Source organism: Acipenser ruthenus, chromosome 52, assembly GCF_902713425.1.
Source record: "Acipenser ruthenus chromosome 52, fAciRut3.2 maternal haplotype, whole genome shotgun sequence".
In the NCBI taxonomy this organism is placed as follows: Eukaryota; Metazoa; Chordata; class Actinopteri; order Acipenseriformes; family Acipenseridae; genus Acipenser; species Acipenser ruthenus.
Window position 1 is genome coordinate 2025034 of NC_081240.1, and position 27975 is coordinate 2053008.

General features: G+C 44.7%; 2 protein-coding genes across 3 annotated transcripts in view; both read left to right on the forward strand.

Moving 5' to 3' along the window:
• Positions 1-488: 488 nt before the first annotated feature.
• LOC117433010 (X-ray repair cross-complementing protein 5) lies at positions 489-17824 on the forward strand. Of its 2 annotated transcripts, none has more exons than XM_059016065.1 (13): positions 489-837; positions 1671-1742; positions 6238-6350; positions 7905-8043; positions 8622-8876; positions 9911-10097; positions 10459-10645; positions 11434-11602; positions 12007-12168; positions 15202-15331; positions 15889-15989; positions 16695-16814; positions 17223-17824. In XM_059016065.1, exons 2-13 carry the CDS (start codon positions 1673-1675, stop codon positions 17426-17428), a joined length of 1839 nt encoding a protein of 612 aa, XP_058872048.1. In that variant the 5' UTR covers positions 489-837; positions 1671-1672; the 3' UTR covers positions 17429-17824. The 2 variants fall into 2 exon arrangements, with proteins under 2 accessions (XP_058872048.1, XP_058872049.1); XM_059016066.1 differs by having other exon boundaries at positions 492-837; positions 17226-17824.
• Positions 17825-21804: 3980 nt separating this feature from the next.
• The window catches only part of LOC117433159 (uncharacterized), a 31324-nt gene continuing 25153 nt past the window's right edge, over positions 21805-27975 (forward strand). Inside the window, exons 1-4 of the mRNA XM_059016100.1 lie at positions 21805-21845; positions 23559-23763; positions 24181-24340; positions 26195-26366. Of these exons, the coding sequence (XP_058872083.1) occupies positions 21805-21845; positions 23559-23763; positions 24181-24340; positions 26195-26366 (578 nt within the window). The remainder of the gene's footprint in view (positions 21846-23558; positions 23764-24180; positions 24341-26194; positions 26367-27975) is intronic.

The window sequence follows — 27975 nt, forward strand, 5'->3', positions numbered from 1 at the left end:
ATTTTTACACACAATTACATTATTTTTACACACATTATTTTTACATACAATTCCCCATTTATACAGCTGGGTTTTTACTAGAGCAATCTAGGTAAAGTACCTTGCTCAAGGGTAGAGCAGCAGTGTCCCCCCCACCTGGGATTGAACCCACGACCCTCTGGTCAAGAGTCCAGAGCCCTAACCACTACTCCACTCCGCAATGCTGCTGTTTTGCATTTGCGGCTTCTATACGTCTCCATAACGGCTAGAAGAGAGACACTTTTTCCATCTGTCTCTATATGACGTCACCATGCACTAAAGGGTTAAAAGCTTTTGCGAACTTCCAGACTCACTCCACCTTCGCCGCTCTACCGGTCTACGCGTCACTAGTGGGTCGGGATTTGTGAGAAAGCGTGCACTGTGAATGGCTGTCTGCCTGTCAATAAACAACGTGCGCGCCCACGTGTCTCTGTCATTTAGCGGGGGCGCGCCACTGCTTGCTTGGAACAGAGACCAGGAACTGTGCCTGAAACCGCGAAACCGAATAAAGTTCTGATTTACAGTTCATTTAACTAAAGTATAATATACCGGGGTTTTAAAAAGTGTTGGATAGCGCAAACGCTTAAGTACAGTTCACATACAATGTTGGTTATTACCGACTTTTTTGGAGGTTCACGATAGCCCCGCCCTTGTTGTGTCCTGATTGGTAGACGGACTGATGAGTTTGTGCCCCGATTGGGTTCTGTCGGTTGTCTGTCACAGTATTTGGCGCAAAGACGCGCCCCTGAGTTTCCGTTGTAAATACAGACTGCAGCCTGGGAACGTGGACTTGAGTGGAAGAAAATAGTTTTACAAGTGGTATGATGGATCTTTTTTTCATCGTTTTAAAAATATTTTCAGGTGTTATGTGCCATGGTGTGTGTAAAACGCTTAATTAATACGATTCATTTTGAATTGGGGACAAACGGGATGGTTATTGAAAATAATTAATGGTTCGTGGTCTGGCTTATATATAAAATATGATATCAGTGTTTTGTAGGCTTGGAGGACCAGTGGTTAAATAAAAGGGTCTTGATACCAGGCGGTTCAAATCCCAGCTCAGCCACTGACTCACTGTGTGTGACCCTGAGCAAGTCACTTAAACTCCTTGTGCTCCGTCCTTCAGATGAGACGTAAAAACCGAGCTCCTAGTGACTTCTTCAGCAGTTGTTGTTGTTGATTCACAGTTCACCCCCTAGTCTCTGTAAGCTGCTTTGTATAAAAGCATCTGATTTATATATAGTGACATTAAATCACATATATGAGTAAATGTATCTTATTAAAAAAAGAATCATTTCTTAGCCGGTACATATTAAAATATTTTGTGCCACACACGGCTTGTAAAAATATTGTTTTTACATTCAGAAATTGCCTCACCTAATGTTGAAAACTGTTTTATGGATGTGTCATATAACCGCCTGTTGCTGTAAGAAAATTAGGCGCTTGCCCGTTTGGGGGGTATAAACAAACTGGACTGTCAACTGGTGTTAATCATAATAAAGTGACAAGAGCAGATCTCAATCCCAGACGAAGAAGCTTGACAGTTAAATAATCACGCTCTCTCTCTCTCTCTCTCTCTCTCTCTCTCTCTCTCTCTCTCTCTCTCTCTCTCTCTCTCTCTCTCTCTCTCTGTGTCTGCCCTTTGGTTTCAGTCATGGCAGAGTGGACCACCTACTATCAGAATGAAGATGAGGTTGAGGGTGAAGAAGGGGAGGAGGGTGAAGGTAAGGGCATCGTATTGGGATGCAGCTTCCAAATCAAAGATGTTTTGAGCTTAGATTCTGTCCTATTAAACTATATCCCCTTAGTTGGGGTAAATGGTGAGCTTGGAAGAGGTGCTCTTGTGTGTCTCCCGATTGCTCTGTGTTCTTGTGTGTCTCCTGATTGCTCTGTGTTCCATTGTGTCTCCTGATTGCTCTGTGTTCCATTGTGTCTCCTGATTGCTCTGTGTTCCATTGTGTCTCCTGATTGCTCTGTGTTCTTGTGTGTCTCCTGATTGCTCTGTGCTCTTGTGTGTCTCCTGATTGCTCTGTGTTCTTGTGTGTCTTCTGATTGCTCTGTGTTCCATTGTGTCTCCTGATTGCTCTGTGTTCCATTGTGTCTCCTGATTGCTCTGTGTTCTTGTGTGTCTCCTGATTGCTCTGTGTTCCATTGTGTCTCCTGATTGCTCTGTGTTCCATTGTGTCTCCTGATTGCTCTGTGTTCCATTGTGTCTCCTGATTGCTCTGTGTTCCATTGTGTCTCCTGATTGCTCTGTGTTCTTGTGTGTCTCCTGATTGCTCTGTGTTCCATTGTGTCTCCTGATTGCTCTGTGTTCCATTGTGTCTCCTGATTGCTCTGTGTTCTTGTGTGTCTCCTGATTGCTCTGTGTTCTTGTGTGTCTCCTGATTGCTCTGTGTTCCATTGTGTCTCCTGATTGCTCTGTGTTCCATTGTGTCTCCTGATTGCTCTGTGTTCTTGTGTGTCTCCTGATTGCTCTGTGTTCTTGTGTGTCTCCTGATTGCTCTGTGTTCTTGTGTGTCTTCTGATTGCTCTGTGTTCCATTGTGTCTCCTGATTGCTCTGTGTTCTTGTGTGTCTCCTGATTGCTCTGTGTTCGTGTCTTCTGATTGCTCTGTGTTCCATTGTGTCTCCTGATTGCTCTGTGTTCCATTGTGTCTCCTGATTGCTCTGTGTTCCATTGTGTCTCCTGATTGCTCTGTGTTCTTGTGTGTCTCCTGATTGCTCTGTGTTCTTGTGTGTCTCCTGATTGCTCTGTGTTACATTGTGTCTCCTGATTGCACTGTGTTCTTGTGTGTCTCCTGATTGCTCTGTGTTCCATTGTGTCTCCTGATTGCTCTGTGTTCCATTGTGTCTCCTGATTGCTCTGTGTTCCATTGTGTCTCCTGATTGCTCTGTGTTCCATTGTGTCTCCTGATTGCTCTGTGTTCTTGTGTGTCTCCTGATTGCTCTGTGTTCCATTGTGTCTTCTGATTGCTCTGTGTTCCATTGTGTCTCCTGATTGCTCTGTGTTCCATTGTGTCTCCTGATTGCTCTGTGTTCTTGTGTGTCTCCTGATTGCTCTGTGTTCCATTGTGTCTCCTGATTGCTCTGTGTTCCATTGTGTCTCCTGATTGCTCTGTGTTCTTGTGTGTCTCCTGATTGCTCTGTGTTCTTGTGTGTCTCCTGATTGCTCTGTGTTCCATTCTGTCTCCTGATTGCACTGTGTTCTTGTGTGTCTCCTGATTGCTCTGTGTTCCATTGTGTCTCCTGATTGCTCTGTGTTCCATTGTGTCTCCTGATTGCTCTGTGTTCCATTGTGTCTCCTGATTGCTCTGTGTTCCATTGTGTCTCCTGATTGCTCTGTGTTCCATTGTGTCTCCTGATTGCTCTGTGTTCCATTGTGTCTTCTGATTGCTCTGTGTTCCATTGTGTCTTCTGATTGCTCTGTGTTCCATTCTGTCTTCTGATTGCACTGTGTTCTTGTGTGTCTCCTGATTGCTCTGTGTTCCATTGTGTCTTCTGATTGCTCTGTGTTCCATTGTGTCTCCTGATTGCTCTGTGTTCCATTCTATCTCCTGATTGCACTGTGTTCCATTCTATCTCCTGATTGCTCTGTGTTCCATTGTGTCTTCTGATTGCTCTGTGTTCCATTGTGTCTCCTGATTGCTCTGTGTTCCATTGTGTCTTCTGATTGCACTGTGTTCTTGTGTGTCTCCTGATTGCTCTGTGTTCCATTGTGTCTCCTGATTGCTCTGTGTTCCATTCTGTCTCCTGATTGCACTGTGTTCTTGTGTGTCTCCTGATTGCTCTGTGTTCCATTGTGTCTTCTGATTGCTCTGTGTTCCATTGTGTCTCCTGATTGCTCTGTGTTCCATTGTGTCTTCTGATTGCACTGTGTTCTTGTGTGTCTCCTGATTGCTCTGTGTTCCATTGTGTCTCCTGATTGCTCTGTGTTCCATTCTGTCTCCTGATTGCACTGTGTTCTTGTGTGTCTCCTGATTGCTCTGTGTTCCATTGTGTCTTCTGATTGCTCTGTGTTCCATTGTGTCTCCTGATTGCTCTGTGTTCCATTGTGTCTTCTGATTGCTCTGTGTTCCATTGTGTCTCCTGATTGCTCTGTGTTCTTGTGTTTCTCCTGATTGCTCTGTGTTCCACTGTATCTGTTGAACATCTCCAAAACATCTCAAAGGCCCGTCCCTACCTTTCCCTCCCGGATGCAGAAATACTGTCATGCATTCATCTCCTCTCGACTCGACTACTGCAACTCTCTCTATGGCGGTCTTCCTTCAAGCACCATAAACCAATTGCAGCTGGTTAAAAATGCCGCTGCTAGGATCCTTGCCAGATGTAAAAAAACATGATCACATTACCCCCTGTCTTGCCCATCTGCACTGGCTACCTGTAAAGTTCAGGATTACTTAAAAAATTATCTTCCTTGCTACAAGGCCCTTCATCACACAGGTCCAGAGTATCTCTCCAGCCTGCTGACCCGCTATGTCTATGTCCCTGCATGCAAGCTGAGGTCCCCTGACTCACGCTTGCTTGTTATACCCAAGCTAAAGTACACCACGCTTGGAAAGCACTCTTTTAGCTTCATGGCCCCGACTCTCTGGAACCCTCTCCCAGGTTTAGTGTGTGCAGCTCCCACAACCGCTCACTTCAAATCAACTCTCAAGACCCACTTGTTCTCTCTTGCTTTCAGTGCTCTTTAAGCCTGATATCTGTTATTAGCTAAATTGCTATTTCAGGTTTTTTCCTCCATCTTATTTGTATGATTCTGTATGACACACGCATCTACAGTGTTTAGAATTCACATCCTAGCCTTTTATTTAATGTATTATGCCTGTATTGAATGTATTGTTTTACTATTTGTATTTAATGTATTATGCATTGTTCCTCACTATCTTGTAAAGCGCTTTGTGATGGTGGTCCACTATAAAAGGCGCTATATAAAATAAGTATTGATTGACTGATTGATTGATTGATTGCTCTGTGTTCCACCGTGCCTCCTGATTGCTCTGTGTTCCACTGTGTCTCCTGATTGCTCTGTGTTCCACTGTGTCTCCTGATTGCTCTGTGTTCCACCGTGCCTCCTGATTGCTCTGTGTTCCACCGTGCCTCCTGATTGCTCTGTGTTCCACTGTGTCTCCTGATTGCTCTGTGTTCCACCGTGCCTCCTGATTGCTCTGTGTTCCACTGTGCCTCCTGATTGCTCTGTGTTCCACTGTGCCTCCTGATTGCTCTGTGTTCCACCGTGCCTCCTGATTGCTCTGTGTTCCACTGTGTCTCCTGATTGCTCTGTGTTCCACTGTGTCTCCTGATTGCTCTGTGTTCCACTGTGTCTCCTGATTGCTCTGTGTTCCACTGTGCCTCCTGATTGCTCTGTGTTCCACTGTGCCTCCTGATTGCTCTGTGTTCCACTGTGCCTCCTGATTGCTCTGTGTTCCACTGTGCCTCCTGATTGCTCTGTGTTCCACCGTGCCTCCTGATTGCTCTGTGTTCCACCGTGCCTCCTGATTGCTCTGTGTTCCACCGTGTCTCCTGATTGCTCTGTGTTCCACCGTGCCTCCTGATTGCTCTGTGTTCCACTGTGTCTCCTGATTGCTCTGTGTTCCACCGTGCCTCCTGATTGCTCTGTGTTCCACCGTGCCTCCTGATTGCTCTGTGTTCCACCGTGCCTCCTGATTGCTCTGTGTTCCACTGTGTCTCCTGATTGCTCTGTGTTCCACCGTGCCTCCTGATTGCTCTGTGTTCCACCGTGCCTCCTGATTGCTCTGTGTTCCACCGTGCCTCCTGATTGCTCTGTGTTCCACCGTGCCTCCTGATTGCTCTGTGTTCCACTGTGTCTCCTGATTGCTCTGTGTTCCACCGTGCCTCCTGATTGCTCTGTGTTCCACCGTGCCTCCTGATTGCTCTGTGTTCCACCGTGCCTCCTGATTGCTCTGTGTTCCACCGTGCCTCCTGATTGCTCTGTGTTCCACTGTGTCTCCTGATTGCTCTGTGTTCCACCGTGCCTCCTGATTGCTCTGTGTTCCACTGTGTCTCCTGATTGCTCTGTGTTCCACCGTGCCTCCTGATTGCTCTGTGTTCCACCGTGCCTCCTGATTGCTCTGTGTTCCACCGTGCCTCCTGATTGCTCTGTGTTCCACCGTGTCTCCTGATTGCTCTGTGGTCCACTGTGTCTCCTGATTGCTCTGTGTTCCTGTCTCTCTTGCCATTGCCTTTTTGTCTCTTACAGCGGATGTCCGGTACTCCGGCCGGGACAGTCTGATCTTCCTGGTCGATGCGTCTCAATCGATGTTCGAACGCGGGGAGGACGATGAGATGAGCCCCTTTGACATGACTCTGCAGGTGACCGGCGAGAGCATCGATTAGAGCTGCATGGACCGATTACTCGATTAATCGATTACGGGGAACGAGCTCTCCGCAGAAATCATGTGCTGACAATCAGGCGAGGGTTGTTTGTTTCGATCGGGCTGATTTACCATTCAGAGTGAAACAAGTGAAGAAACAGCTGCTTGGGTTTGTGATGATCGCTGCTTTTCTTAGACTCTGTGGAGAACAGCAATCCACACAAACCCAAGCAGCTGGTTCTTCACTCGTTTCACTCTGAATGGTAAATTAGCCCGATCGACACCAACGATCCTCACCTGATGAGTTTAATAAGACACACCTGAGCTTGTTACCTATACACTTTAGCTAATCAAGCTTGTATTAAAACCTGGAATGGGTGAAACTGCTGTGCAATAGGAGTCTTATAGCTGTCCCTGCAGTTTTTGTGTTACATATATCTACAGGGATGGAAATAAGACTCCCGTTGCACAGCAGTTTGATCCATTCCTGGTTTCAGTGTGAGTTTAATAAGAAGACACACCTGGGCTTGTTACCTAGAAACACTGGGGCTAATCAAGCTGTTAGTAAAACCTGGAATGGGTGACACTGCTGTGCACTAGTAGGCTTATTTCCATCCCTGTACAGCAGAGGTTCTCAAACTCGGTCCTGGGGACCCCCTGTGTCTGCTGGTTTTCATTCCAACTGAACTCTCAATTACTTAATTAGACCCTTAATTGAACTGATAATTTGTTCCTGATTGCTGACTCCCTCCTCCCCTGTTGTGTTTCCTCAGTGCGTTTGCAGTGTCTCCCCCTCTATTCCTGATTGCTGACTCCTCTCTGCTGTGTTGTGTTTCCTCAGTGCATTCGCAGTGTCTCCCCCTCTATTCCTGATTGCTGACTCCTCTCTGCTGTGTTGTGTTTCCTCAGTGCGTTCGCAGTGTCTCCCCCTCTATTCCTGATTGCTGACTCCTCTCTGCTGTGTTGTGTTTCCTCAGTGCATTCGCAGTGTCTCCCCCTCTATTCCTGATTGCTGACTCCCTCCTCCCCTGTTGTGTTTCCTCAGTGCGTTTGCAGTGTCTCCCCCTCTATTCCTGATTGCTGACTCCTCTCTGCTGTGTTGTGTTTCCTCAGTGCGTTCGCAGTGTCTCCCCCTCTATTCCTGATTGCTGACTCCTCTCTGCTGTGTTGTGTTTCCTCAGTGCGTTTGCAGTGTCTCCCCCTCTATTCCTGATTGCTGACTCCTCTCTGCTGTGTTGTGTTTCCTCAGTGCGTTCGCAGTGTCTCCCCCTCTATTCCTGATTGCTGACTCCCTCCTCCCCTGTTGTGTTTCCTCAGTGCATTCGCAGTGTCTCCGCCTCTATTCCTGATTGCTGACTCCTCTCTGCTGTGTTGAGTTTCCTCAGTGCTCCTCCCTGCTGTGTTGTGTTTCCTCAGTGCATTCGCAGTGTCTCCCCCTCTATTCCTGATTGCTGACTCCCTCCTCCCCTGTTGTGTTTCCTCAGTGCATTCACAGTGTCTCCCCCTCTATTCCTGATTGCTGACTCCCTCCTCCCCTGCTGTGTTTCCTCAGTGCATTCGCAGTGTGTACACCAGCAAGATCATCAGCAGTGACAGAGACCTGCTGGCCTTGGTGTTCTTTGGGACAGCCGAGCACAAGAACTCCGTCCCCTTCAAGCATGTCTACGTGTACCACGATCTGGACACTCCAGGTGGGCTCAGTTACCATTACAATTTCAATTGCAGCGCCATTATTATTATTATGATGATGATGATGATGATGATGATGATGATGATGATTATTATTATCCAACTCGACATACAGGTGTTACAGGGCAGTACAGGGTTACAATGCAAGATTCAAATTCAAATACAGTGTTGTTTACAGCAAGTGCAAATAAAACTACTAGAATACAATATGAACTAGGACGCAGCAAGTTAGGATTACAGCAACTTATATCTACAATGACATGGTGCAATAATAGGATCCAGTAACATGGTGCTTAGGTCAGGCCAGTGCATAGTGCATAGGCTTTGCAGCCTTACTGCAGACTGGTCTGGATAAACTTCCATGCCTTTTATGTGTAATTAAATGATATGCTGGTGGTCTTGGTGTCTCCAGAATGATTAATAGCTAATCATCTCTAAAATAAAAACATTGAAGATCTCACCAGTGGTACCTGCAGGTTTCTCCTGGTCTCGTCCCTGTTTTTTTTTTTAATTTGTTCCTTGATTTTCCCTGTTTTTATTCCTTGTTTTCTCTTTCTAACTCCTTTCCTCTCCCCTGCAGGAGCCCGTCGTGTGTTAGACCTGCACAGTTTCCAGGGAGAGAAGGGGCAGACCCTGTTCCAGGAGACGCTGGGCTGCAGCGCCGACTTCTCCCTGCAGGAGGCGCTGTGGGTGTGCTCCAACCTGTTCAGCGACGTGAAGACGAGGCTGAGCCACAAACGGGTCATGCTGTTCACCAATCAGGACAACCCTCACGCGGAGGACAGCGGCAAGGCCAGGCTGGCACGCAGCAAGGCCAGCGACCTCCGAGACACCGGTACCCACACCAGACCATTATGTTCATATCTATATATATATATATATATATATATATATATATATATATATATATATATATATATATATGAACATAATTGAACGTAATTGTATTTAACATCAAAGAAACTACACAATCATATCGCAAAAGTCTACTGGAAGCCATGATAGCCGTGCAGTGGTATTTAATGTTAGATTTCGAAATATCACATTTTTTTAATTTCAGTTTTTCGTTAAAACTGCAAAGCAGTATGCAGTTCAATATGTTAACGTAACATTATTCAGCAGGTTTCATTCCACTTCATCATAAAGCAGAATTAGTTCATTGTATAGAGCGATGCAACAGTTTTGGCTGTACAATTATGCTGCAGTAATTATAATTACAATTACAGTAATCAGTAACATAAAACAACTCCCCACATTATTAACATGTTTTACTCTAAATAACCAGCACTGCTACAAATACACACACATACTAGAGAACTTGTTTTCAAACAATGGGGGTCCCCAAAAGTGGTTGAAAATCAAAGAATTATGATTGAATAACAAATAAAAATGTAATTAAACTGTAATCAGTCAATTATATGGTATAATTACAAATATGCAGGTTGAGCCAAGGTCTGTCTCTCATGTCTTTGTGTGTCTGTGTGTGTATGTGTGCAGGTGTGGTTCAGGACCTCTCTCTCCTCTCTCTATTTTCTGTGTGCAGGCGTGGTTCAGGACCTCACTCTCTCTCTCTCCTCTCATCTGTGTGCAGGCATGGTTCAGGACCTCACTCTCTCTCACTCTCTCTCTCTCTCTCTCCTCTCGTCTATGTGCAGGCGTGGTTCAGGACCTCACTCTCTCTCTCTCCTCTCTCTTATCTGTGTGCAGGCGTGGTTCAGGACCTCACTCTCACTCTCTCTCTCTCTTATCTGTGTGCAGGCGTGGTTCAGGACCTCACTCTCACTCTCTCTCTCTCTTGTCTGTGTGCAGGCGTGGTTCAGGACCTCACTCTCTCTCACTCTCTCTCTCCTCTCTCTTGTCTGTGTGCAGGCGTGGTTCTGGACCTCATGAACCTGCCGAAGCCGGGCGGGTTCGATGTCTCGCTCTTCTACCGTGACATCATCACCGTGGACGAGGACGAGGGCGACCTGGGCCTGCAGCAGGGGGCTTCTGAGAAACTGGAAGACCTGCAAAGGAGGGTGCGGGCCAGGGAGATGAAGAAGAGAGCGCAGGCCAGGTGAGGAGAGGAGCGGAGAGGAGAGGAGAATATGAAATAGGGGAGATCATAAGCTAATGCATTCGATATGTGTTGCTAACTTGCAGTTGAATTGTTGCTGGGGGTGTAGTTACCAGTATGTTTGGTCTGCCTGTCTCTGTAACTCTGCCTGCCAGGTCTCTGTCTATCTGTCTCTCTGACTGTGTTTGTCTGACTTTCTGTCTGTCTGTCTGTCTCTCTGACGCTGTCTATCTGACTCTCTGTCTCTGACTGTATGCTCTCTCTTTCTGGCTCTCTCAGTCTGTCTGTCTTTCTGACTCTGTCTTTCTGTCACTCTCTGTCTGTCTCTCTCTCTGTTTCTGACTCTCTCTCTGTCTGGCAGGCTGTCCCTGACTCTGGGGGATGGGGTCTCCCTGGCAGTTGGGGTGTATGTTCTGGTCCGCAGCGCCACCAAGCCCTACCCTGTCAGGCTGTACCGAGAGTCCAACGAGCAGGTCAAGACCAAGACTCGCTGGTTCCACGCGGAGACCGGAAGCCTGCTGCTGCCCAGCGACACCAAGAAAGCGCAGGTAACAGGAGAACTACAGAGTCCCCTGTGTCCAAACTACAGTCCCCACAATCCCCTGGGCGCAAACTACAGTCCTGTCACAAAGACGGCCAGAGTGGGTGGCGTCAGACCAGACAGGAATACACAGACAGAGACGGTGGTGATGATGAGCTGAGTGCAATGGCTGCACTCAGCGTTTATTAACAAAATAAAAAGGTTTAACAGTACAAAACACGGGACACGGCACTTGCGCCAAAATAAACAGACATACAAAACGGACTAACACTAAACAAACGGTGCACGGACACAAACAAACACGGTGAGTACAAACACTTATCTTTACGATTTTACTTTCAATTACTCCTCTCTCTCTCTCACCCGTTCTCCACTCCCGAACACCTAACCACAAGTGACTAAAACGTGCATCTATATATACTGTTGTGCTGGGATTCAATTACTAATTAATTATTCACTTGAATCCCAGCACGTGAATTAATTCTGTGCAACCCCGTGCTCACATATTACATTTAACCAGCACGTGAAGTGATTTGTGCTCTCCTCGTGCCTAAATACAAATCTACACTTTTTAAATACACGTGAAACACAGACCCGTTTATATCCCGTGTACCAATGACTATACACCAACATTTACACACGCAACATACAACACATAACACAGAATTGCACACAGGGGCCGGGCACATTGCCACAAGTCCCCACAATCCCCTGGGCCCAAACTACAAGCCCCACAACCCTCTGGGCCCAGACAGACTGCTGTGCAGGGTTGTGATTATGCTTTCTGACCCACAGACCTACGGGAGCAAGCAGATCGTGCTGGAGAAGGAGGAGACGGAGGAGGTAAAGAAGTTCGACGAGCCGGGGCTGGTTCTGATCGGGTTCAAACCCCTGGAGCGGCTCGAGAGGCACCATCACCTGAGACCGGCCCATTTCATCTACCCCGAGGAGAGCCAGGTCACAGGTGAGAGACCGGCCCAGTTCATCTACCCGAGGACATCCAAGTCACAGCTCCATAAACTACAGCTGGCTCTAAGCTCTTCACAGCTCTGTTGATGAGGTGTTTGGAGAGGAAGGTGTTTGCCCTGTGCTGCTACACTCACTCTCTCCCCCTCTCTCTCTCTCCCCCCTCTCTCCCAGGCAGCTCTAAGCTCTTCACTGCTCTGTTGATGAGGTGTTTGGAGAGGAAGGTGTTTGCCCTGTGCTGGTACACTCACTCTCTCCCCCCCTCTCTCTCTCCCCCCTCTCTCCCAGGCAGCTCTAAGCTCTTCACTGCTCTGTTGATGAGGTGTTTGGAGAGGAAGGTGTTTGCCCTGTGCTGGTACACTCACTCTCTCCCCCCCTCTCTCTCTCCCCCCTCTCTCCCAGGCAGCTCTAAGCTCTTCACTGCTCTGTTGATGAGGTGTTTGGAGAGGAAGGTGTTTGCCCTGTGCCGGTACACCCCCCGCAGGAACACCCCTCCTCGATTTGCAGCCCTGGTTGCTCAGTCAGAGGAGCTCGACAAGAACAGAGTACAGCTCAGCCCTCCAGGTCAGTGACACAGACACACCCGGGCCGATTTACCATTCCTACAGGGATGGAAATAAGACTCCTGTTGCACAGCAGTGTGATCCATTCCAGGTTTTACTGCTACCAGCTTGATTAGCCCCCAGTGTGTCTAGCTAACAAGCTCAGGTGTGTCTTATTATTAAACTCCTAGCGAAACCAGGATTAAACTGCTATACAATAGCATTTCACCTTTCTTTTTCTGAAAGAAACAGAAAACAGTTTGTTGTTCATCTTAGACCTGTCTGCAGGGTTTAGAAATACTAAAAGAATATAAAAGAGTATATGGAAAACTACAAAGTGGTATGTGAAATAATATGTTACCGTTGTAACGGAATTTGTCTAATAGTAAAGTCTGGATGCCAAGAAAGTATAGAAACATCCCAATAAAATAAACACAAATTGTTACTCGGACCGCGTAGCAAAACTAGGTTTCTACCTACGAGACCCTACAATATTACAACTGACTTACGTTAACTTAATAGAGAACAGGGCTTTAAGTAGAAGCTAATTGACATTTATTACATAACCAGTACTGTTAATTATTTCTTCGCACAAAACATAAGTATTTTTTTTTAAGTATTCTTACTAAACACATTTTGTTTCCTCAGTTAGATTCAGATTACTATTACCAATATATCTATAGCAATAACAGTTTTACATTTTTTAAATTGACATTATTCTTAGCACAAGGAATTCAACTGAGGCTGTGTGGTCCAGTGGTTAAAGAAACGGGCTTGTAACCAGGAGGTCCCCGGTTCAAATCCCACCTCAGCCACTGACTCATTGTGTTTCCCTGAGCAAGTCACTTAACCTCCTTGTGCTCCGTCTTTCGGGCGAGACGTAGTTGTAAGTGACTCTGCAGCTGATGCATAGTTCACACACCCTAGTCTCTGTAAGTCGCCTTGGATAAAGGTGTCTGCTAAATAAACTGATCAGCAATAGCCAATAAGATTTCAATAGTTAAAGGGGTAAGTAATTAGATAAATCATACTGACCCCCCCCCCCCCCCAAAACGATTCACTTTAGTAATTGCTCAGGTACATTCCTTTATACCACACATAGTCAAAATAAAAAACATTTCAATTACCAAATGCAACCAACCGTTTCACATGTAAATAATACAATTAATAATACAATCAGCAAAAAGGGTTAAACAAATGAATACTTATGCAAATAGGTAATACTACATTTAAATAATGCATTCACATTCATAAACAGTAACCATATCACATGTTCAACCAAACTTGTGCAAATAGCAATTATAAGTTTAAGTGGTTCATATGCAAAGGAGCAATTTATATTTTATATAGAGAAGGAAATACATTAGCATGAGAACTATTCAAACATTTCTTTAAATCTGTGCAAAGTTATTTTCAAACATTGAAACATTACACAGACTGAAACCAAACAACCCAAGGACAAACATACGAATAGTGAACAAAGCTTTTAGCACCAAGGTAAGTATCAGCAATAATGACTGAGAGGCTATAATAGCAAGGTAAATAACAATTATAGTAACTAAACAATCACTTTCCCAAACAAAAAAAACAAACAAACGTGGTCTTCCATAATACTATTGTACTGTTTTAAGTCCTGCTACAATTGTCTCCTTAAACAAATAAATGCATATGAAAGCTCCATAAAGATTTACCGCAGCCAACAAAACAAAAAAATATATATAAAGAAAACTCCAGGTTTCAGTCTCGCTAGTTATACAGCAGTATAAAGAAAACTCAGGGTTTCAGTCTCGCAAGTTATACAGCAGTATAAAGAAAACTCCAGGTTTCAGTCTCGCAAGTTATACAGCAGTATAAAGAAAACTCAGGGTTTCAGTCTCGCAAGTCATACAGCAGTATAAAGAAAACTCAGGGTTTCAGTCTCGCAAGTTATACAGCAGTATAAAGAAAACTCCAGGTTTCAGTCTCGCAAGTTATACAGCAGTATAAAGAAAACTCCAGGTTTCAGTCTCGCAAGTTATACAGCAGTATAAAGAAAACTCAGGGTTTCAGTCTCGCAAGTTATACAGCAGTATAAAGAAAACTCAGGGTTTCAGTCTCGCAAGTTATACAGCAGTATAAAGAAAACTCAGGGTTTCAGTCTCGCAAGTTATACAGCAGTATAAAGAAAACTCCAGGTTTCAGTCAGTTATACAGCAGTATAAAGAAAACTCAGGGTTTCAGTCTCGCTAGTTATACAGCAGTATAAAGAAAACTCAGGGTTTCAGTCTCGCTAGTTATACAGCAGTATAAAGAAAACTCCAGGTTTTAGTCTCGCAAGTTATACAGCAGTATAAAGAAAACTCAGGGTTTCAGTCTCGCAAGTCATACAGCAGTATAAAGAAAACTAAGGGTTTCAGTCTCGCAAGTTTAAAAAAACAAAAATAATTCACGTTGCTTTAACAAACTCTTGCAGCAGACCACTACCCGCAGCTTGAAAAAAAAACAAAAAAAAAACACGAATATTGATTGTTCTGCACACATTAAATAACTTTTCGTTCTGTATTTTAAAATTCAAACCATGTCGGTGTCTTCACTGGTCCTGCACGTTTCAGATCACTCAGTACTCTCTACTTCAATCGCCAGCTTACTGTACAGTTCCTGTTCCAGCATGCTTCCAATACACAGAAAACAATCCAGACGTTTAACTAGTTATTCCCTTTTCAAAGTGTCAAAGCTGTATTTATATATTTTTTTTAACTCTCGGCTTAAGCACTAAAAAAAAAAAAAACACACCTCTTGCGACTCATTGCCATACTGCCACTTCTCTTTTGTTCCTTTGGCTGTTACATCACTTCCTGTGACCATACCTCTCTCCTCTCGACCTATACCAGATGTCTTTATTGACAGCCAAAGAGGCTAGTGCTAAATTCAATACAACACAACATAACATTATTCAGCAGGTTTCATTCGACTTTAGGAAGCAAAATGTGTGATGATGCTAAACTTTTGGCCATAGCTGTAATTCTTTGCAATCTAGCCCCTGGTGTGATTCAGCCTCTGTTCTTGTCCCTGGCAGGTTTCCATGTGATCTTCCTGCCCTACGCTGATGATATCCGCTCCCTGGATTACCCTGAAAAGACGTCCGCCAAACCAGAGCAGATCGACAAGATGAAGGAGATTGTGCACAAACTGCGCTTCAAATACCAGTGAGAGCCCTGACAGCACTGCCTCCTCCACACAGCATCCACACTGTAAAACACTCCACAGCGCCCCAACAGAAACCTGGTCAACTCAATGAGGGATGCTTCCATTAAAAGCCTTTCTCAGTGTCTTCAGTGTAAATTCAATGGCAAACGTTTCCACTAGAAGTCTTTCTCTGTGTCTTCAGTGTAAATTCAATGGCAAACGTTTCCTCTAGAAATCTTTCTCATTGTCTTCAATGTAAATTCAATGGCACATTAAAAAACTTAGTCAAAACATTTGTCAATGAATTTAAGTTTCTTTTAGTATTTATTAATGTGTCAACATACTTTTGTGTTTTCTCTATATGTCTCGCATTTCTATGGATTCATTATGTGCGAGTCCTCAGCCTCTCGTGTGTGTGTGTATGTCTGTCTGTATATGTATGTGTGTCTGTTAGTGTCTGTGTGTGTATATGTGTCTTCAATGTCTCGTGTCTGTGTGTGATGTGTCTCGTGTATGTATGTTTATGTGTGTGTGTCTGTAGGTATGTGTGACATTTCTGGTGTCTCGTGTGTTACAGGAGCGAGGCCTTTGAGAATCCTGTGATCCAGCAGCACTATCGAAACCTGGAGGCGCTGGCCCTGGACCTGCTGGAGCCCGAGCAGATAGAGGACCTCACCTGTGAGAGACACATAGATTATACCTCTCTCCCCTCCCCTCCCCTCCCCTCCTCTCCTATCCTATCCTCTCCTCTCCCCCGAGCAGATAGAGGACCTCACCCATGAGAGACACACAGATAATACCTCCTCTCTCCTCCTCTCTCCCCTCCCCTCCTCTTCTTTCCTCTCCTCTCTTCTCCTCTCCCCAAGCAGATAGAGGATCTCACCCGTGACAGACGCAGATAATACCTCCTCTCTTCTCCTCCTCACTCCTCTTCACTCCCATCCTCTCCTATCCTCTCCCCCGAGCAGATAGAGGACCTCACCAGTTAGACACACAGATAATACCTCTACTCTCCCCTCCCCTCCCCTCCTCTTTTCTCCTACCCCCGAGCAGATAGAGGACCTCACCTGTGAGAGACACACAGATAATACCTCCTCTCTCCTCTCTCCCCTCCCCTCCCCTCCTCTTCACTCCTATCCTCTCCCCTGAGCAGATAGAGGACCTCACCTGTGAGAGACACACATATAATACCTCCTCTCTCCCCTCCCCCTCCCCTCCTCTTCTCAACTGCCCTCTCCTCTCCCCCGAGCAGATAGAGCACCTCACCCGTGAGAGACAAATAATACCTTCTCTCCTCTTCTCTGTATTCTTGCACATGTAAACCTATCAGCTATTTTCCCTTTTAACTGTGTGTGTGTGTGTGTGTGTGTGTGTGTGTTTCAGTGCCGAAAGCAGAGATGATGGACCGCAGACTGGGTTCACTGGTTTCTCAGTTCAAGGAGCTGGTCTATCCACCAGGCTACAATCCCGAGGGCAAGGGAGCCCAAGTGAAACGCAAGTCTGGTCAGTACACATGCACACTGAAACAGTACAGTGGATTTTAAAGATGGTCAGCACTCCTTTAAAGGGAGGACCAGTGATACTGTTATTAAAGCTAATAAGAGGTGAGAGAATGGATTTTAAAGATTGTCAGCACTCCTTTAAAGAGAGCACCAGTGATACTGTTAATAAAGCTAATATGAGGTAAGAGAGTGGATTTTAAAGATAGTCAGCACTCCTTTAAAGAGAGCACCAGTGATACTGTTAATAAAACTAATATGAGGTAAGAGAGTGGATTTTAAAGATAGTCAGCACTCCTTTAAAGGGAGGGACTGGTGGTAATGTTAATAAAGCTCATAAGAGGTAAGAGAATGGGTTTTAAACTCCCTTCCTGTTAATTGTAAAGACTGACGAGGTTCACCTCCTGTCCAGCAGGGGACAGCGGTGGCGGCGGCGCTGAAAAGAAGCCTTGCGCGGAGGTTCCGGAGGAGGAGCTGCGGGCCCACGTGAAGAACGGCACCCTGGGAAAGCTGACCGTGCCGCTGCTGAAGGAAGCTTGCAAGCAGCTGGGCATGCGGGTCACTGGCACCAAGAAACAAGAGCTGATTGACACCCTCACAGCACACTTCAACAGATGAACCAGCCACGCTGCCAACCAGCAACCCGCCATACAGGAACCCCCCCAGCAAGAGACCGCCGCACCCCCTCTTTAAAGATCTACAGTGGACTCTCTATTCCAAACCAGAACTGGGGAGGTCCAGTTGCAACTGTACTTGTGTCATTTGTAATTGTAATTACAATGTCATTGTAATTGAACCTTGGCACAATTGTAATGATCATGTAATGAATCATTTCCAGTTCAATTACAAGCCTTTCCAAGCTCAGTCATTCTCCTTTCCATGTTGGGTTTTTCCGTTGAGTGAACATTCGTATTTTCAACCCCTGTTTGTTTGAGTAAGCGTTCCGTAGCGTGTTTCTGTATTTGTACCTGTGATGATTACCGCTTGCTAGAATAAACAGAGTAAACATGTTAACGTGGGTAGTTGTTTGTGTTATTTTTATAGTGCCGTTGTAATTATAAATTCAATTACTGCAGCAGGATTGTAACTAATTGCACAAAACAGCATTGTAATTGTAATTGCAATTTCAGTAAACAATTATTATGTAATTGTAATGATAATTATAATTGACCCCAGGTCTTTTCCAACCCTTATAGATGTTTTCCCACAGTAAAAGCACAGCAAAGTGTAATACAGCACAGTGAAAGCTAAAGCCTAGGTAGGCGTTGTAAAGCACAGACAGGTATGGTAAAACATAGGGAAGCATTGTAAAGCACAGAGAGGTGTGGTAAAGCATAGGGAAGCATTGTAAAGCACAGAGAGGTCTGGTAAAGCATAGGGAAGCATTGTAAAGCACAGAGAGGTGTGGTAAAGCATAGGGAAGCATTGTAAAGCACAGAGAGGTCTGGTAAAGCATAGGGAAGCATTGTAAAGCATAGGGAAGCGTTGTAAAGCACAGAGAGGTCTGGTAAAGCATAGGGAAGCATTGTAAAGCATAGGGAAGCATTGTAAAGCATAGAGAGGTCTGGTAAAGCATAGGGAAGCATTGTAAAGCATAGAGAGGTCTGGTAAAACATAGGGAAGCATTGTAAAGCACAGAGAGGTGTGGTAAAGCATAGGGAAGCATTGTGACGCACAAAGAGGTTGGTGCATTTTCAAAGAACGGGGTACACTGTTCACACAACAGGATGGCTTACTAGGGGGCTGCTTGGGCAACAGGCGTTTGTAAAATTAAAAATTTGGATAATTCATTTATTTTCCTGAAAAGCAATCTCCTGGTGCCTTGGGAGTGTGAATTTAACTAGAACTGAAGAGCAGCTCCTGAGCTGAGCTGTGCAACTGATTCATCAAAGGAACAGAAAGAAACTGGATTTGAGATGTATAAATAGAGCTTCTGATTTCCAGGTGTTTACCCTGACTTTTCTACTCTCCTTTAAGAACTCAATTGATACCTGTTAAGCCGTTGGTGTATCTCAATCACAACTGAGAAACGTGTTAATAGAAAAATGACTTTCATTTTCATTTTTTATTCTGTTCAACTACTAAATGTGCTCTGAAATCGTAAGTCTTTTTCATTTCAAAGCAGAAGCGACTCGTCTTTATTAATGTAAATACAGTTACGCATAACTATTGTAATAAAGTGTGTGCAGCATAAAATACTTTATTTCCCATGATAGCTATAATAAAGAGTAGTCGCTTATTAACATGTTTTCGTTTGGACGTGAAATAAATCAATTTTACTATTATTGCGTTTCTCATTTGTGATTGAGATACACAAATGGCTTAACAGGTATCAATTGAATTCTAAAGGAGAGCAGAAAAGAATTAAAACACTGAGAATCAGAATCCTTGTGCATACAGAAGCACGCAGAATGAATCTAGAGATTCCAGATTTAATCTGAGATGCACAAACCTTTTTCATGAACAGTGCCAAAAGACCAAACACTTTCTAAGCGTTTCAAAGGGCATGTTCGAGGAATTCCAGGCTAACTGCAGCTGTGATTTCCATTACACGAGAGTAGATGTTAAAACTTCATGCTGATTTGAACTCAGCTCTCGCCAAGATAAGCACCAACTAAGACATAGCTTTACAGTACACTAATGTGATCCATATGTGTCTCCATCCATTTGCGTTTCCTTCCATATGATGATGTAGATATCCTTCTGTCAGGTGTTGATGGCTGAAGTGTAATGTTGGCTCCAGGGATCAGCTTATTTTGCCTCCCTGGCGCATCAGCACACACAACGGCTGCGATGCTGGCTCCGGGGATCAACCACAGTGTGGCCTCCCCAGCGCATCAGCATGACAACCATCTGGATTGAGCTAAGTAGGGTACATCTCTGGGGTCTTCAAGTGGGCACCTTCCATCCTCGGTGTTTCGTCGACTAGACCACGACACCTCAAGAGGGCTCAACGGTGATTCTGGCATCCCAGCATCACCCCCCTCCGTCCCCCACTCAACTCAGCCCAGCTTACTTACCTGTACATCAGCGTTTCTTTCTTTCTATTGTGCTTGAGATCCACCAACCTGAATCTTTCCGTCTCAACCACAACCAGTTGCTGCTCCTCTCTGCTGCTTCAGATAAGTTCTTCACTGTGCGACGCAACTTTTGGCCACTGAATCCGACATCTCTGAGAAACCGGGTTGTAGAGTGTGCCACAAATCCTCGACAACCCACCTGCACTGGGTAAACCCGGACTCTCCATTCTCACTGTTCCGCTTCAGCAGCTAGTTGAGTATACCGCAGTTTCTTCCTCTCATACGCCTCATCTACAGCATCCTCCCATGGCACTGTTAACTCTACCAGGTGAACAAGGCGTGCTGATCCAGACCACAAGACAATATCTAGTTGAAGGTTAGTGGTGGCAATCTCAGGTGGAAAAATAAGCCGTTGACCAACATCTGCCAGCATTTTCCAGTCTCTCGCAGCTTCCAGTTGTCCTGGGCGAGGATTGGTTTTAACACCTTTTCTTGGTGGTTGCTCTCCTGGGTGGAGAAATGTTGTCTTTTGTGTAATGTTTTGATTTAACTGGTGGCAAGTTATTGGTCATGTTACGCTTGTCTTCCAATGCTAAGGCCTAACATCACAGCACATGGTCGTGGCGCCAAGTAAACCGTCCTTGGCTAAGAGCCACCTTACATCCTGTCACAATGTGCCTTAATGTTGCAGGTGATGAACACAAAGGACATGAGGGATCCTCTCCTACCCAGAGGTTTAGGTTTTGTGGTGATGGGAGAACATCATATGTTGACCTGATGTGGAAACTGATCCTGCTCTTTTCCATTGACCATATGTCTTGCCAGTTCCACACTCTCCCATCTCATCTATTCTCCCTGCTTGGCCTGGGAAACGGCCTTTACGCACCTCATCCTCTCCTCCTGCTTTTGCACCTCGTTGACTACCAGTTTCCTCCATTGAGCTGGGGCTGCCTTGTGCCATGCAGGAGGAGCTGAACTGAGACCAAGACCCCCTCTTCCATGCTGAACTTGCCCCATGATATCCCCGATTTGAAGGGCAGCCTTTGCTGCCCACTTTCTTCCAGTTTTCAACACAGGTGCTGTCTCCCTTACGCATTTGTCGCGTGACTCTACTTATGTCATTTCCAGTCAGACCTTGGCACACTTAAACTCCTCAGTTAGAGCGGAGACTGGGAGCTGCAGTATTCCTTTACCATAAAGTCCCACTCTGCTGAGGCAGCGTGGAACTCCCAACCATTTCCGGATGTATGAACTGATTAAAGCTTCCAGCTTCTCTACTGTTGTCAAGGAAACCTCATACACAGTCAGTGGCCACAGCAGCCTCTTAACTAATTAACTAATCTCTGAATAGATGGGGCTTTCCTTTATGCTGCTCAATATCAAGGTCCAACTTAGTTTTGTTTTTTTATTTTAGTTGTATTTCCTTCTCTGAAATGGCAGCAGCTGCTTCCCCTGGTCAGCTCTCCGAAGAGCAGATCATCTGTTCTATATGTCTGGATATTTTCACCAGCCCGGTCTCCACTCCCTGTGGACACAACTTCTGCACAGAGTGTATCGGATGCTGTTGGGATCAGAGTGATAGTATCCAATGCCCGCTCTGTAAGAGGAAGTATTACAGGAGACCTGATCTCAGCATTAACAGAGTCTTGGCTGAAATCTCAGAGAACTTCAGACAAGCCAAGGGGAGCAGTTCAGGAGAAAGCTATGCTGGACCTGGAGATGTGCCGTGTGATTTCTGCACTGGGAGAAAGTTCAAAGCTGTGAAATCCTGTTTGACGTGCCTGGCATCTTACTGTGAAACACACGTCAAGCCACACTATGAGGTTACTCCATTAAAGAGGCACAGACTGGTCAATGCCACTGGAAATTTGGAGCAGAAACTCTGCAAGGAGCACCAACGGGTTTTGGAGGTCTACTGCCGGACTGATGGGACTTCTATTTGCTGGCTGTGCACTGAAGAGAAACACAGGGGCCATGATACAGTCTCAGCTGAGAAGGAGAGAGCTGACAAGCAGGTATGGGTGGGAACCATTTCTTATGATTTGAGTCACATCCCCCATTGGAACATATTAGCAATAACTACACTTACACTGTCACTGAGAGTGTAGATCTCGCAGTCAGAATGTCAATAACAAAGAATTCAAAACGTTTTAAATATTAACAGATTAAGTATGTCAATGTCAGATTTTCATGTGTTTTTTATTTAGATTTAATGTTTCTAAGTGTTCGGCTGCCTGTAATCAAGTTGAGAGTGTACTTTCTCTTGCACTCTTTTTATGACTGACACAGCAAAGAGTGCACAAGAAATACACTCAACCTGATAAGAGGCAGTCACCGGACACCTGGAAACATGAAGGAGAGAAACGTCAGTGTTTGAACTACAGGGGTGTGGCGCAGTGAGGTTTGGTTTCTTAGCAACTTTATCTCCTGATTTTTTTAAATGAACTAAAGGTAGTTTCCATTGAACAGCCTCATTTGACTCTTTTAATTTGAGCATGCTTGCTGCTGATGCGATCTACAATTATTATTATTATTATTTATTTCTTAGCAGACGCCCTTATCCAGGGCGACTTACAATCGTAAGCAAATACATTTCAAGTGTTACAATACAAGTAATACAATAAGAGCAAGAAATACAATAACTTTTGTTCAAGCAAAGTACAAGTGTGACAAACCACAATTCAATAATACAGCAGATAATAGTGATAATTACATCAGGATATGATTAAATAGTGATAGTTACATCAGGATGTGATTAAATACAAAGTACTACAGGTTAAACACTTGGCAGATTACAGTATTCTGAAGTACAGGATTAAATGCAGTAAAATAGGGGGCAGATAAGAGCAAAATAAAGCACATTTAAATGAAGGGTGATAGTGTCCCATGATACAAACAGAGGAGTTCTACAGGTGCTGTTTGAAGAGGTGAGTCTTAAGGAGGCGCCGGAATGTGGTCAGGGACTGGGCAGTCCTGACTTCTGTAGGAAGGTCATTCCACCACTGCGGAGCTAGGGTGGAGAAGGAGCGGGCTCTGGAGGCAGGGGAGCGTAGAGGAGGTAGAGCCAGTCTTCTAGTGCAGGCGGAGCGGAGAGGTCGAGTGGGGATGTAGGGAGAGATGAGGGTCTGGAGGTAGCTGGGTGCAGTCTGATCAAGGCATCTGTAGGCTAGTACAAGAGTCTTGAACTGGATGCGAGCGGTGATCGAGAGCCAGTGGAGCGAGCGGAGTAGTGGAGTAGCGTGGGCGAAGCGAGGCAGAGAGAACACCAGGCGGGCAGCAGAGTTCTGGATGAGCTGGAGCGGACGGGTGGCGGACGCAGGGAGGCCAGCCAGGAGGGAGTTGCAGTAGTCTAGGCGGGAGAGTACCAGGGCCTGGACCAGGAGCTGGGTAGCATAGTTGGTGAGGAAGGGTCGGATTCTTCGGATGTTGCTCAGGAAGAATCGGCAAGTGCGTGCCAGAGTGGAGATGTGCTGGGAATAAGAGAGGCAGGGGTCCAGCGTGACTCCAAGGTTCTTAGCTGAGGAAGAGGGAGAGAGTGTGGTAGATTCCAGAGGAACAGAGATAGAGAGAGATCAGAGGAGGGGGAGGAGGAGGGAAAGAAAAGGAGGTCAGATTTAGAGAGGTTGAGTTTGAGGTGATGCGAGTGCATCCAGGAGGACGTTGGGTGTAAACTACACTCTAAAGTTATTTTATTGCACCCCATTTTTCTTCCTAATTTCGCACCTCAGCAACTCCCACCAGCACAGGGGAATTGAAGGCCCGTGCGTGGGCTCTGATCCCAGCACACAGCCAATCCGAGGCCCGTGCGTGGGCTCTGATCCCAGCACACAGCCAATCCGAGGCCCGTGCGTTGGCTCTGATCCCAGCACACAGCCAACCCGAGGCCCGTGCGTGGGCTCTGATCCCAGCACACAGCCAATCCGAGGCCAGTGCGTGGGCTCTGATCCCAGCACACAGCCAATCCGAGGACCGTGTGTGTGCTCTGATCTGAGCACACAGCCAATCCGGTCTTTGCATCGGAGCTACCAGCCCCTGGAGGACAAAGGTCTGCCCTGAAGCTTACCAGTCTCCTGGCCAGTAGGAGCTGCTGTAGCACAGTATAGTGGCTCAATTCCTGATGATTTTACATCCCTGTGCTAAGTATAACTATGAAAAAAACATGAGGAAACTGCAAAAATACAGTGCAAAATACTGTGCTAAACTTTTATAAGGATCTGTAAGGTGCAGTTTGAACATGGTGTCTATTCCCCCCCCCCCCCCACACAACAACTCACTATCCAACCACAGAAAACATGAGTGATATTTACTCATCATTTACTGATGATTCCTTTTCTCTCTTCCTTGTTACAGGAAGTCCAGATTCTCCCTGAACCTCCAGATCTTAAAGACCTCTCCAGCTTGACTGTGAATACAGAGACTCCTGCCAGCATTGCCAACCAGGCTGTGTCTGGACTTAAACACCTCATTGAGGACATCTGCAAGGAGGAACTGGTGAACATAACCAGAACAGGTTGGCATGAAACACATTTCTGTTACTCCTGGCGTTGTATCTTGGACAGACGATTTGGTCTGTTGAATGTCTATATTTATTTAATTACTGCCACTTACAGGATAACTCTGTTACCAAGTTCTTTACAATTATTTTAGATTTCTAAAATTCTAGATATCGGTTGTAAAACTTAAGCTACAGTAAAGACTTTCTTCCGCAATTGTTCAAGATTCCTTGTCCTTTCATAGATAAATGTTTTATCTGAGCTTCATTTTCTCTAGACGTAGTGCAACCCTAATGAAAGTTTCCCATGTAAAAGCACAGCAACATGTAATAAAGCCCAGTGAAAGCTAAAGCATAGGCAAGCATTGTAAAACACACAGAGGTATGGTAAAGCAGAGGGAAGCATTGTAGAGAACAGAGAGGTCTGGTAAAGCATAGGGAAGCATTGTAAAGCACACAGAGGTCTGGTAAAGCATAGGGAAGCATTGTAAAGCACAGAGAGGTCTGGTAAAGCATAGGGAAGCATTGTAAAGCACAGAGAGGTGTGGTAGAGCATAGGGAAGCACTGTAAAGTACAGAGAGGTCTGGTAAAGCATAGGGAAGCATTGTAAAGCACAGAGAGGTCTGGTAAAGCATAGGGAAGCATTGTAAAGCACAGAGAGGTCTGGTAAAGCATAGGAAAGCATTGTAAAGCACAGAGAGGTCTGGTAAAGCATAGGAAAGCATTGTAAAGCACAGAGAGTTCTGGTAAAGCATAGGGAAGCATTGTAAAGAACAGAGAGGTCTGGTAAAGTATATGGAAGCATTGTAAGACACAGAGAGGTCTGGTAAAGTATAGGGAAGCATTGTAAAGCACAGAGAGGTCTGGTAAAGCATAGGGAAGCATTGTAAAGCACAGAGAGGTCTGGTAAAGCATATAAAAAAAAAAACAGGTTAAACAAACCCTTAAAAAAGTTTCCCATAGTAAAAAAAATTGTAAAGTGTAATAATGAAGCAGAAGTGTTCACCCTGGTACCTGGGAAGAGGGGAGGGCGTCCAGAAGGTAAGATTTGACTCTATTCCTGACACTGTTCACAGGAATGACCTCTAGCTGAAAGTGTTTTGTGCTTATTTATTTTGAAATTAAACTTTTACATTGACTGCCTGACTATTGGCTACCCTGACACAGTAATATATACAGTAGAACCTCAGAGTTATGAACATTAAACTTTCGAACTGACCGCTCTGCCCCACACCCTACTTTCAGCCAGAAGTATGAAATCACTCAACCATGCGTGCAATGCAACCAGATAGGAGCTCCTATATTCGGCATGCTGGTCATGGGGAAGGCACAATTACTGTACCAACAAATGTATCCAGACAGTTGAGGCAGATTTCAAAGCGAGTACGGGCAATTTTACTGGGAAAGTTTTAATTTTATACAAGGCACTGATTTTTTGTTGTTTTAACCCAACAAGCTCTATGTTAACCCATGTTTTCCTGGACGTTAAATCTGTGTTTTTGCTACAGTTGCGATTTCAGCCTTAACTTAAATGTAGCCTTTCTCCATTTATAGTACCATTTAAAAGACTTTAGAACTGTAACAATATTATTGTATTACTGTGCTGTATCCTTGTATTATTCTCCAGATTGAGGGTGTAGATAGCAGGTATTCACATTTATTAAAACCACTGAAAACCCATTTTGAGGTACAGACTTTTCAGACTTCAAACAACCTCCATTCTCTAGGCGTTCGTAACCCTGAGCCTCTACTGTATTTTGTATAAGTTTTTTCTCATAATAATAAATGGTATAACCCGTTTAAGCCTGCAGTTTACTAACAGGTTAGATAAAGATGAACGATGTGAAGTACATGCATCCCTCCGATTGCAGCTACCCGGCTGTCTTCACTGAAACAGCAGCGGGAAGAGACTCCCCAGCTTGCCGGGGCTCCAGACCCACAGAAAGGCTGTCGAAAGGTCCTGGCTCTCTGTGACAATGACGCTGCGAACGATGATGAACTCTCATTTAAAGAAGGAGACATCCTCATTGTTCATCAAGACTTGTAGGTACCATTCCAGCTTCTACAGTATCAATAGAATCATGCATGGGTCAGAATATATTATCACACAATATTATTATTATTATTTAGCAGACGCCTTTATCCAAGGCGACTTACAGAGACTAGGGTGTGTGAACTATGCATCAGCTGCAGAGTCACTTACAATTACGTCTCACCCGAAAGACGGAGCACAAGGAGGTGAAGTGACTTGGTCAGGGTCACACAATGAGTCAGTGGCTGAGGTGGGATTTGAACCGGGGACCTCCTGTTTACAAGCCTGTTTCTTTAACCACTGGACCACACAGCCTCCTATAATTATGTCTCGAGTTGGTTTTGCCACTTGAGCATTAATCCTGACTTGTTGCTTCCTAGTTCATATTTCAGTAGTGTTATTTGCACTTAATGTAAACTACACTGTATTTAAATATTAATCTTGCATTGTAACCGTGTACTGCCCTTTGACACCCGTAAGTCACCTTAGATAAAGGTCTGCCTAATAATAATAATAATAATAATAATAATAATAATAATAATAATAATAATAATAATAATAATTACCAGCTGAAACCAATGGAGACCTGTATTATTGTGTGATGATAATATTTTCTTAAGTTATTTTATATATTCTATGTTTCTTAAAGCACACAAAAGTGAATAACATTTAAAACAAACCACTGCCATTATTGCTCTCCCTACCACAAGCACCGTACAATAATACATTCAGAACACAGACATTGTTCAAAGTCTTCCCCATTGTTCTTTTTTTTACTGACCAGATTAAGTTTGAAAGGTGTTTGTCCGGGTATGTTTCAGGTATCTGGTGAAATTCTTGTGTTTCTACCTTGAATGTGAGGTTTGTATCACCAGGTGTTTTTTACCTTGTAGTTTCTTGCTCTTTCAAAATCGTCTCCTTATAAATTCTTCTGTCACTGGTCCCACCTTCATTGTTTCTGAGTTCTCGTCACTGTTTGGTTGAAGGTCCGGGTTGTAATTTTGAATGTATTATTTTTTCTCTCTTGTTCTGTGCTTGCTGTAGACCAGTGGTACTCAACTCTGGCCTTCAAGATCCAATCCAGTCCAGGTTTTTACTCCAAGCAGGTTCTAATGTAGTTCGTTGAAGCTGTTAAGAGGCAGTTAACTAATTTAGGACCTGGTTGGAACAAAGACAAGGACTGGAACGGATCTCGAGGGCCAGTGTTGAGTACCACTGTCATTTTTTGCTTCATATCACTTTTTACTTCTATCTGCCCTGAGCATGCTCGCCACTGTTTTACTTCTCTTCCTCTTACTGTGTCAAAAAAATCTCCCTACCTAAATCATTTAGATTTATTGGTATTAAGTACAAATGGATACAATTATTACTGTTGACTATTTCTCAAACACGGGCACATCTTCCCTGTTCCCCTTCACATGGGCAGCAGTGTCTATTCCTAATCGTAAAGTAATGTGTTAATGGCATTTCTTCTGCTTTTTGTAAAACAACTATTTAAAAGACTAGTAATCAATACTGTATTCTGTCTTTTCCATTGCATAAACAAGGGTAGCAATTTCTGACACCACAACACGACCCGTCAGAATGTATTACCATATTTTTCTACAGGGGTAACAGTTT

Coding starts and splice junctions, on each gene's coding strand:
- LOC117433010 (XM_059016065.1), top strand. CDS start 1,673: ATGGCAGAGTGGACCACCTACTATCAGAATGAAGATGAGGTTGAGGGT. Junction 15,332..15,888: donor AAACTGCGCTTCAAATACCA/GTGAGAGCCCTG, acceptor CGTGTGTTACAG/GAGCGAGGCCTTTGAGAATC. Junction 16,815..17,222: donor CCAAGTGAAACGCAAGTCTG/GTCAGTACACAT, acceptor CCTCCTGTCCAG/CAGGGGACAGCGGTGGCGGC.